General features: G+C 44.8%; 1 protein-coding gene across 1 annotated transcript in view; it reads right to left on the bottom strand.

Moving 5' to 3' along the window:
- Positions 1 to 10,979, bottom strand: part of LOC141108494 (torsin-1A-like) — a 46,617-nt gene extending 35,638 nt beyond the window's left edge. The window contains exons 1-2 of the mRNA XM_073600143.1: positions 10,653 to 10,979; positions 4,963 to 5,228 (exon numbers count right to left, since the gene is read on the bottom strand). Of these exons, the coding sequence (XP_073456244.1) occupies positions 4,963 to 5,228; positions 10,653 to 10,863 (477 nt within the window). The 5' untranslated portion in view covers positions 10,864 to 10,979. The remainder of the gene's footprint in view (positions 1 to 4,962; positions 5,229 to 10,652) is intronic.
- Positions 10,980 to 12,063: the final 1,084 nt, after the last annotated feature.

Genomic DNA, 12,063 nt, shown 5'->3' with positions numbered 1-12,063 from the left:
GCCCCTTCAGACTGAGGCGCTTGAAAACTGCCCCTAAAACGTCAGGCGCTTTTCAATCCCTTTTCAAGCGCTAGAAGTGCGCTTTTTTTTGAAGATCACGCGAACCAAGTTGTAAAGTGCTACGTAAACTGTTGGCGCTATATAAATCCTGTATTATAATAATAATAATCAAAAAAAAAAAAACATTTTGGAGGTGCTTTTGAAGGCACTTCCCATTCATTTCAATGGAGAGGGGCGCTTTTGAGGCACTTATTTTAGCGCTCCAAACATGCTGCTTGCAGGAGTGTTTTCCCCACCCCAGTGTGAAAGCATTCATTGATTTTAATGAAAAAAGGTTTTTGCTAAATTTTCGGGTGCCTTTTTTAGCGTGAAAGCACCTAAAAAGCACCTCAGTGTGAAATGGAGATAAAGGTTTACAAAACTTTTACCTCCTAAGTTTAATAGAGGGAGTTCTTATGGTTTTATATAAAAACATAAAACTACCCATGTAGAAGATTCAGTTGAATGTTCACCACAATAGACATTCCTATCCTTGTGATAGGGACAGTCTTCTGACAGGACTGGTTATATCAAATAAAGTGAATTTGGATGTTTAAAACAATATAAAAAGGAGGTGCCAACATTTTTAGGTTGACATAGTGGGCACAGGCATTTATCTGATTTGCTGGGATCAGCAAGTAATTTTTGTTCCCCGTTAAAGAAATAAAACAATGCTTTCAAATGGGGAGATTTTTTTTCCATCTTATCTCTGAATTAACTAGGGCAGGGGGTATGCAACCCCTGGCACTGGTGCCGCAACATCACGGGACGGTCATGCAGGGAAGTGGGCGGAGCCTTGGCAAAAGGCTGTGATGCCTGAGATGAAAGACCAATTCCCCCAATTATGTCAAAACGGCACATTGCAGTCCAGGGGTAGGCAACCGCGGCACTGGTGCCGCAAACGGCACGCAAAGCCTCTTTTCTCGGCACTCGACTCCCTCCCCATGAGCAAAGCAGTGCAGGGAAGTGTCAGTGAGACACTAATGCATTCCAATTTCAGAATTCCCCACGTCGCACCTGCACTGAGGGGGAGGCACTGTGCCCCCACACATTGTAAAAGATGGGAAACATTGTTTGGTTCTCTAACTTTGCTGTAGCTGCGATTGTCAGCTTTTGTGATCGGAAAGAGATTGGGTGCAGTTCTGCGGGGGGGGGGGCAGTCCCTGTTTCGAGGAGGAGGAGGACTGTCACTGGCCACTGTTAAAGGCAATCACTGTCCTGCTAGCCCCCCCCCCCCCCCCCCCCCACCATCTGGAGGAAGATGACTGGCTTGGTTGCCACAACCAATCTCAGAAAGAAGGGATTTCACTGTGATTGAGAAAACCACAATAAGGTGACAGTTTGTGGATTTAGTGTTGGGCTTCTGAGAACTTCACTTACTACTGAACCCCCGGCACTGTGTCCCTTTAAGCCAGAGCCAGTATTCAGCGCAATGAAAATCACACCCAACTTTTTCTCAGCTGCGGGGGTCCAACTTATGAAAACTGCACACAGTCCCACTGCGTTTAGAAAATGCCCCTGACCTGAACTCATAATTGCGCATCCATTCCATATGCTGGTATGTGACATCACATACAAGCACGTGGGTTGGATGCGAGAGATGGATCAGCAGGACGAGTGTGCCAGGACAGGTAGATGTGTCTCATCTCTGCTTCCTTTCACCACTCTGCATATCATAGATGAGAAGAGGGTACAGCGGTGAGGAAAATGAGCAGGAGGGGTTCAGAGGTAGAACAGAATAGCAGGAGGGTACAGCGGTGGAGCAGATGTGCAGGGAGGTACAGTGGTGGAAGAGATGAGAAGGAGGTTTGTTCAGCAGCGGGACAGAAGAGCAGGGGGTACAGTGTTGGGCGAGATGAGAAGGGGAGTTCAGTGTTGGGGTACAAAAGCAGGGGAGTAGAGCAGTGGGGCAGATGTGAAAGGAGGTGTATTGGTGGGGCAGATGAGCAGGGGATTACAGTGGTGGGACAGGAGAGCAGGGGGGTACAGAGTTAGAACAGATGAGAAGGCGATTCAGTAGTGAGACAGAAGAGCATGGGGATACGAGGGTGGAGCAGATGTGCTGGGAGGTACAGTGGTGGGGCAGATGAGAAAAGGGATACATTGAAGGGGCAGATGAGCAGGGGGGGTTACAGTGGTGGGACAGAAGAGCAAGGGGGTACAGTGGTGGGGCAGATGTGCAGGAGGTACAGTGGTGGGAGGGATGAGAAGGGGATTCAGCAGTGGGACAGAAAAACAGGGGGTTACAGTGATGGGGCAAATGAGCAAAGGGGGTTCAGTGTTGGGCCAGATGAGAAGTGGATTACAGTGGTGGGGCAGATGAGCAGATAAGTTCAGTTTTAGGGCAAATGAGATGGTGGTGGGCAGATGAGCGGGGGGGTACAGTGGTGGGGCTGTGAAGGTGCCTGAATTGGGGCCCATCTGAGGCCTGAGAGTGCAGGATGTTAATTTCTCACCATTAAAAGTAGTTTACAGCATATACATTATAAAAAATCTTTTTCATTATTGAGAGTGTGAAGTTGACTTTTTTTTGTTATAAGATCGGCATTCTCATTTTCTTACTGTGCTCAAAAGGTTACCTACCCCTGAACTAGGGATTCAGAGAAGTTTGTTCTTAAAGGATAAATAGTTGCACATAAAGGGGTTGATTTACTAAAGGCAAATAGACTGTTCACTACGCTCTGGAGAAAATGTCCTTGTGAATGTCCAGAGTGAAACTGCACTTGCAAAGGGAACGGTCTATTTGCCTTTAGCAAGTAACCCCAAAGTCTTATAAAATTATATATATATATATATATATATATATATATATATATATATATATATATATATATACACATATATACACACACACACATATATACACACATACACACACACACACACACACACACATACACATACACAGTGGGGACAGAAAGTATTCAGACCCCCTTAAATTTTTCACTCTTTGTTATATTGCAGCCATTTGCTAAAATCATTTAAGTTCATTTTTTCCCTCATTAATGTACACACAGCACCCCATATTGACAGATTTATTAAAAAAGAAAAACTGAAATATCACATGGTCCTAAGTATTCAGACTCTTTGCTCAATATTTAGTAGAAGCACCCTTTTGATCTAATACAGCCATGAGTCTTTTTGGGAAAGATGCAACAAGTTTTTCACACCTGGTTTTGGGGATCCTCTGCCATTCCTCCTTGCAGATCCTCTCCAGTTCTGTAAGGCTGGATAGTAAACGTTGGTGAACAGCCATTTTTAGGTCTCTCCAGAGATGCTCAATTGGGTTTAAGTCAGGGCTCTGGCTGGGCCATTCAAGAACAGTCAAGGAGTTGTTGTGAAGCCACTCCTTCGTTATTTTAGCTGTGTGCTTAGGGTCATTGTCTTGTTGGAAGGTAAACCTTCGGCCCAGTCTGAGGTCCTGAGGACGCTGGAGAAGGTTTTCGTCCAGGATATCCCTGTACTTGGCCGCATTCATCTTTCCCTCGACTGCAACCAGTCATCCTGTCCCTGTAGCTGAAAAACTTCCCCACAGCATGATGCTGCCACCACCATGCTTCACTGTTGGGACTGTATTGGACAGGTGATGAGCAGTGCCTGGTTTTCTCCACACATACCGCTTAGAATTAAGGCCAAAAAGTTCTATCTTGGTCTCATCAGACCAGAGAATCTTATTTCTCACCATCTTGGAGTCCTTCAGGTGTTTTTTAGCAAACTCCATGCGGGCTTTCATGTGTCTTGTACTGAGGAGAGGCTTCCATCGGGCCACTCTGCCATAAAGCCCCGACTGGTAGAGGGCTGCAGTGATGGTTGACTTTCTACAACTTTCTCCCATCTCCCGACTGCATCTTTGGAGCTCAGCCACAGTGATCTTTGGGTTCTTCTTTACCTCTCTCACCAAGACTCTTCTCCCCCGATAGCTCAGTTTGGCCAGATGGCCAGATCTAGGAAGGGTTCTGGTCGTCCCAAACGTCTTCCATTCCACTGTGCTCTTAGGAACCTTAAGTGCAGCAGAAATTTTCTTGTAACCTTGGCCAGATCTGTGCCTTGCCACAATTCTGTCTCTGAGCTCTTCAGGCAGTTCCTTTGACCTCATGATTCTCATTTGCTCGGATATGCACTGTGAGCTGTAAGGTCTTATATAGACAGGTGTGTGGCTTTCCTAATCAAGTCGAATCAGTATAATCAAACACAGCTGGACTCAAATGAAGGTGTAGAACCATCTCAAGGATGATCAGAAGAAATGGACAGCAGCTGAGTTATATATGAGTGTCACAGCAAAGGGTCTGAATACTTAGGACCATGTGATATTTCAGTTTTTCTTTTTTTTAATAAATCTGCAAAAATGTGAACAATTCTGTGTTTCTCTGTCAATATGGGGTGCTGTGTGTACATTAATGAGGAAAAAAAAATTAACTTAAATGATTTTAGCAAATGGCTACAATATAACAGAGTGAAAAATGTAAGGGGATCTGAATACTTTCCATCTCTCTCTCTCTATATATATATATATATATATATATATATATATATATATATATATATATATATAATGACACAAATAATACATTTCAAAGTCTACTGCCTCAGTTTTTATGATGCCAATTTGCATATATACTCCAGAATGCTATGAAGCGTGATCAGAAGAATTAATTGCAAAGACCATATTTGCCGCGAAAAAGAACTTAATCCCATAAAAAACATTTCCACTGCATTTGTGAAGAAGGCTTCAGGGTAAGATCTAAAAACACTGAAGCAGCAGACTTTGCAAAAAACGTATGTTTGCATCATTTTCAAAACTTTTGGCCACGGCTGTACATACACAGTAACTAATACTCATTATTCTGCCTTATAAAGGTCAGGGGGTTATTAGGTGTTCTTCAAATTGTGACATTTTGTGAGATTTACAAAAGGTAAGCGCACCTTGTACAGATGAATTAAGTTGTTGTGTGGGAAATGCATAGTTGACACGAAAAGATGGACATATTTGCTGCTCATCCCCTTCTCATGAATGTTCTCTGTAATGATTTTGCTGATGAAGTTCTTGCCGGTGCCAGTCCAGCCATGCAGGGATAGAGCCAGGGGCTTTTTGGGGTTTTCAGTGTTCATAAACCCTGTGATTGCTCGGAAGATGACATCACGGGCCAGGTGCTGCCCAATCAGTTTATTTTCCAAGTCTTCCTTGAAAGCTGATAAAAATAAGAAGTGTTACAGTGGAGTGTGCAGTGGATTACCAAGCTAATAATCTGTGAAAACAGTCCAGGTACATCTTTGTTCCTATAAACCTCCTCTCCTCCCACCCATTTAGAGAATTTCTCAGGTTTATCTTTTTTTCTGCGCTCCAGTAGGAAATGAACTTCCAAAGTCCTATCGTGATTCGGTTTTATACATTTTCTTCTTGTAAAAGCACGGAAAGAAGCCTGCAGGGTGGCACCCCATTGATGTAGGTGTTTCCTCTAGTCCTACATTTCCCATGAGCCCTCAGTGTGCACACAATCCTGAGAAAGACACCTTTCACATTGGCTCGTTTTGCAGGCACTATTGCGCTAAAAATAGCACCTGCAAACCGACCTGAAACAGCCACTGCTGTGTCTCCAGTGTGAAAGCCCGAGGGAGCCATGCGCTTGCAGGACGGAAGGAAAAAACTCCTGTAAGCAGCATCTTTGGAGCAGTGAAGGAGTGGTGTATTCACCGCTCCTGCCCATTAAAATCAATAGAGCAGCTGTGTGCTATACCGCCGGCAGAGCGCCGCATCGGCACTTTGCGGGCGGTTTTAACCCCTTTTTCAGCCACTAGCGGGGCGGTTTTAACCCCCCGCTAGCAGACGAAAAAGGGTTAAAACCGCCCACTACCCCAGTGTGAAACCAGCCTTAGGAAACAGCAGTGGAACCTTTATGTAATGTATGATGTGGCCCACCTATCACACTGCCCAGCCTGGCATTCACTTCCCAGTCACTTTGAGACAATGAACAGTCCATGTGCCTGTTTTTGTAATTGTTACTAGGGAATCTAACTCAGATGGGGTAAGGGAATTAATTATGAGACGTCCAGCAAATTGTATATCCATCAATTGGTGGATTGTATATCAATTGGGACAAGAATGTACACTTCTCTGTACAAGTTATTACACCAGTCTCCCTCCAGCACTTTCCTTGCTTCCAGACTATTCCCCTTCCTTAATCCTTCACGACTCTTAACTCCCAGGAGCAGCTAGCACATTTAAAGTTAGGCCAGGCACTGGCTCAGCCAGGCCTTAGCAATTGCCTTTTGCAGGCAGGGACCGAACTGAGTGTTTCCGAGTATTTCCGAATGGCTCTGAGTGTAATGGGCGCCCCCGCACCTCTGGCCAAATGTGGTACTGCACACCGCAGAGGCTTGAACCCTGCTCGTTTTGCGAGACTACGCTTGCAAAACGAGCAGGATTCAAGCCTCTCTGATTTTCCTTTTAGCCAGACAAAGAAAAAAAAAAAAAAAAACTTTCATAGCTTGTTATAAAGTTTTGCAGAGGTAATTTTTCTCCTTCACTGATGGGCACTGATAATCAGTGTACATGTCCCTTTTTAGAGAAGTCAGTTATCGGCGCTCTTCTCCTCATGCTGTCAGCACAAGAAAAAGAGTGCCGATAACCAGCTTCTGTTGACATCTGTGATCAGCTGTGAATGGGCGCAGCTGATCATGTGGTAAAGAGCCACTGATTGTCTCTTTACCTCCATATGTGATCAGCAACGTCCTCAGGAGACACTGCGATCACAGGGCGTGCTCAAGGCACGCGGTCATAGAACTAGCCAACTAGCCGGCCATGCTATAGCCATTACTCTGCTATAGTGCGGTCAGCAAGTGGTTAATGATAAAACAGAGAGGAAGGAAAACATTGTACCTTTCTTTATCCGTTAGCGGACACTTTTACTCCCCTTCCTGCCCAGGCCAATTTTCAGCTTTCAGCGCTGTCACAATTTGAATGACAATTGCGCAGTGATGCAACGCAGTACCCATATGAAATTGTTTTTTTTTTTTTTTTTTTTACACAAATAGAGCTTTATTTTGGTGGTGTTTAATCACCTTTTTTGCTAAAGGAGAAACAGACCGAAAATCTTGAAGAAAAAAAAAAAAAGGGAAATTAAAAAAAAAAAAAAAAAAAAAAAAAAAAAACACAACATATTTTTCTTTGTTTTGGTTATAAAATTTTGCAAATACTCTTTCTTCATAAATGTAGGCCAAAATGTAAACTGCTACATTCCTTTGGTGAAAATAGTCCAAATCAGTGTATATTATCTAGTCTGTAGGAAAGTTACAGAGCCCACAAACTATGAGATATATCTGAAAATGTATCAATCCTGATGTACTGACAGCATTTCTCGAGGCCCTAAAAATGTCAGGACAGTACAAATATCACCCAAATGAGCCCTTTTTGCAAAAGTAGGCAGTCCAAGGTATTTAGTAAGAGGCATGGCAAACCTTTTCAAATTTAAATTTTTTGAAAATAATTTTTAATTTTACATACCGTCACCAGTGTAGTAGAGAGTCATCATATAACTGGTGTGGCAGTGATCAGGGACACTGACTGGTGACAGTACGAAAAACATTTTTTTTCAAATTTTTTCAATTTTTTTTTATCACACACTTTGACCAGAGCAATATAATGTTACCATAGTAACATTGTACTGCTCTGGGGAAAAGATCAGTGTTTGTTTTACACATTATGTTTGCTTACTGAATAAAATCCATTCATTCAGTTTGTTTTGTTATGATTAGCCACAGCCGATTGCATGACACTGTGATTGGCCCAGTCTGTACCATGTGATCACTGTGACCAATCACAGCCAGCAACACAAAATTGTATACAATGGATGGCTTGAAAGAAGCCATCCATAGGTGACAACTGTCATGTGACCCACTGTGATTGGTTACAGCGGTTCCATGGATCGGCAGTGTGCCAATACAGTAAACAATCATCGGCTGTGTCCCCTGGAGACAGCCGGTGACAGATCACACAACAGCATGATCCAGGAGGACATCATATGACAGATCAACGAGAGGTCGGCCCCGTAGTCATTCGGCTATAGGCTGGGCAGCAAGGGGTTAAGCTAAAACAAGTATAAGGAAGGGCTTGCGGGTGAAAGGGGGGGGGGGGTAGCTGCACAGAGGGGGCTCTTTAGGAAACCTTTTACCTTTAGAAACACTTTAACTCCTTCTTGCCCACACTAAAGCCATATGACGGCTACTGTGTGGGCTTACTTTGCCGGGAGGGCGTCTATAGATCTCCTCCCGTGATCGCACTGCTCGTGCACTCCCTGCAGCATGCAGGTGGTGGGCTCTGTGAACAGATCGTGGTAAAAGGCAAATCAAAGCGGCCCTTTACCCTGTGATCAGCTGTGTCCAATGAAGGTCATTCCTTTCCTCACACTAATAGCGCAAGGAGAGAAAAAGAGCCGCTAACCAGCTTGTGTTAAAGGGACATCAGCATGGATTATCAATGCAGTCCCAACAGTGCTGCCAAACAGTGCCGCCTCATCAGCATACAAAAGTGATGGAGAAAAATTACCAGTTTTCAAAATTTCAGAACAAATTATGAAAAAAAACCCAATTTTTTTCAAAATATTTGTTCTTTTTTCGTTTGTTTAGCAAAAAAATAAAAACCCCAGTAGTGATTAAATACCACCAAAAGAAAGCTCTATGTGCATGAAAAAAAAAAAAATATATATATAACCATTTCATTTGGGTACAGGCGTGGGTGTTGCATGACCGTGCAATTGACATTCAAAGTGTGACAGCGCTGAAAGCTGAAAATTGGCCTGGGCAGGGAAGGGGTGAAAGTGCCCGGTAGGCATTTGGCTGGGCCAAAGACCAGAGCACTTTTTGCGATTCTGCACTGCGTCACTTTAACTGACAATTGCGCGGTCGTGCGACGTGGCTCCCAAACAAAATTGACATCCTGTTTTCCCACAAGTAGAGCTTTCTTATGGTTGTATTTGATCACCTCTGCGGTTTTTATTTTTTGCGCTATAAACAAAAAAAAGAGCCACAATTTTGAAAAAAAAAAAAAAAAAAAATGCATTATTTTTTACTTTTTGCTATAATAAATATCCCCCAAAAATATATTAAAAACTAATTTTTTCCTCAGTTTAGGCCGATACGTATTCTTCTACATATTTTTGGTAAAAAAAAAAAAAATAGTAATAAGCGTATATTGATTGGTTTGCGCAAAAGTTATAGCGTCTAGAGGATAGATTTATGGCATTTTTGTTAATATTTTTTTTTTTTTAACTAGTAATGGCAGCGACATTATGGCGGACACATCTGGCGCTATTTTAGGACCACATTGATACAGCGATCAGTGTTATTAAAAATGCACTGATTACTGCGTAAATGTGACTGGCAGAGGGGCTGTGTGTGGCACAACACTGATCACCGCTCCCGATTACAGGGAGCGGTGATCAGTGTCCTGTCACTAGGCAGAACGGGGAAATGCTTGTTTACATCAGCATTTCCCTGTTCTTCCTCTCCATGAGAAGATCGCGGGTATCCCGGAGCTTGCGGCGGGCAAGCGCACGCCTGCTATCCAGGCCTCGCGAGATTACGTACAATAATGTGATTTCACGCAGCGGAGCCAACCTGCCGCATTAATGTCTTAGATTGTAAGCTCTATCAAGCAGGGCCCTCTGATTTCTCTTGTACCAAATTGTAATGTAACTGTACTGTCTGCCCTCAAAGCGCTGAGCAAACCGCCATATAAATCCTGAATAACAGGGATATGCAATTAGTGGACATCCAACTGTTGCAGAACTACAAGTCCCATGAGGCATTGCAAGACTCTGACAGCCACAAGCATGACACCTAGAGGCATTATGGGACTTGTAGTTTTGAAACAGCTGGAGGTCCACTAATTGCATATCCCTGCTGTATAATAACAAAAACAACAATAATAATAATAATAATAATAATGTGAAATCTGGAATGTGAGGGGGAGTCTGCGCGGGAATGCCCATGTTCCCATGCAGTCCTTGCATTCTGGGCTGCCAAAGGCTTGGAAAATGCAGAAAATGTTACTTTTACAAATCACACCGGACAGCCCCTCCTGGTCCCACACAACAAAATGTGAGAGTCTGCTCCCCGCGATTGGCGTGCCACAATGTACTCATGGCACCCACACGCCTGCTTTACTGCGATTTTTGTGTGGTTTCAGATAAGGAGAGGGTGAATGCAGCCCTATGGCTGTCTGTGTCCCCATTGTGGAGATTTGCCCTCTCTGATTGTCCTGGTGACCACAATCACCGAGGGGAAATCCAACATGTCAGCGGTTGTCACCAGAATAAGAAGTGAGGGGAAATCGTCCAATGGGGACACCGGTTCCAAAAGACAACTGGGAGGGTGTTTCCTGTCACTCTGGGAGATCAGCTCTGACTTCCTGTTGTGTCTCCAGGACAGGAAGTGAAGGGAAGAGGTTGTCACCCCTCACTACACCATCACCCCTCTCTGTCTCTCTGTCCATACCCTCTAATGAATGATCAGAATGATTCATAGATAGAACAGGAAATCAGAGACAGCTGATAACCAATCACCTCCTCCATGCTGGGCTGTGTAGTCCCTCTGCCCCTCCCCCCATTCCTCCTCACCTGTACTGTTATAGGCGTTCTCCTCACAGCACTCCACCAGACGGCCGCAGTAGAAGCGGGGGTAGGACAGGTACCCGGTCAGTACAGAGGCGGTGGCTATGGCGATAGCTGTGGTGACAGGCTCCAGGGTCAACACACCCGACAACAGGGGACCCAACAAAACCCCAACAGACAGCCATGACCCCAGGAAACAGCGCCTAGCTCCGGCCATGGGAGCTACAACCTGCGCACGCACCTCTCGGGCTGTACGCACGGAGACTCGCGCATGTGCAGAACTCTCCTCTCGTACTCGGGATCAGAGCGTACTCTCCTCACTTTCCTTGAGAGGGGGTCTAGCTGCAGAGTGGAGCTCCACGTTTGACAGGAAGCATGTGGCCTCCACTGCACTTTTTTTATTTTGTTTAATGAACTTTAATGTAACAAACATTCAACAGAAATTAGCAACAACACATGGAAGTGGAGGTGACATGTTTCCTGTCACATCTCCAGTTCCCAATGGTGGTATCTGGCTGTAGACTGGAGCTCCACTCTCCACAGGAATCACGTGGCCTCCACAGATTTTTCTTTTAGGCTTAACCACTTAAGGACCGAGCTTCTTTCTGAGATGTGTTGTTTACATGTTAACCACTTGCCGACCGCCTCACGCATATATACGTGAGCAGAATGGCACGGGCAGGCAAAATCACGTACCTATACGTGATTGCCTTCCCGCGGGCGGGGGGTCCGATCGGACCCCGCCCCGGTGCCAGCGGCGGTCGGCATTTGGCTAGGAGCGATGAGAGACGAGGGGGAGACCATCCGATCGTGGCCCACCCCTCGCGATCGCTCCCAGCCAATGAGGAACATCCCCTGCCTGTGTATAGTACACAAAGGCAGAGGATGTGATGTCATCTCTCCTCGGCTCGGCAGTTTCCGTTCCAGCGCCGAGGAGAGAAGACATGTAAGTGCACCAACACTCACACACAACACAGTAGAACATGCCAGGCACACAAAACACCCCCGATCCCCCCCCCAATCACCCCTCCCCCCTCCCTGTAACACTGACACCAAGCAGTATTTTTTTTTTTTTTCTGATTACTGCATGGTGTCAGTTAGTGACAGTTACTGTGGTAGGACAGTGAGTGTTACCCCCCTTTAGGTCTAGGGTACCCCCCTAATAAAGTTTTAACCCCTTGATCACCCCCCGTCACCAGTGTCGTTAAGCGATCATTTTTCTGATCGCTGTATTAGTGTCACCGGTGACGCTAGTTAGGAACGTAAATATTTAGGTTCGCCGTCAGCGTTTTATAGCGACAGGGACCCCCATATACTACCGAATAAATGTTTTAACCCCTTGATTGCCCCCTAGTTAACCCTTTCACCACTGATCACCGTATAACCGTTACGGGTGACGCTGGTTAGTTTGTTTATT

This window comes from Aquarana catesbeiana, linkage group LG09 (assembly GCF_042186555.1).
Source record: "Aquarana catesbeiana isolate 2022-GZ linkage group LG09, ASM4218655v1, whole genome shotgun sequence".
Taxonomy (NCBI): Eukaryota; Metazoa; Chordata; class Amphibia; order Anura; family Ranidae; genus Aquarana; species Aquarana catesbeiana.
The sequence above is the reverse complement of the archived record's forward strand: the minus strand, read 5'-3'. Positions and strand labels throughout refer to the sequence as shown.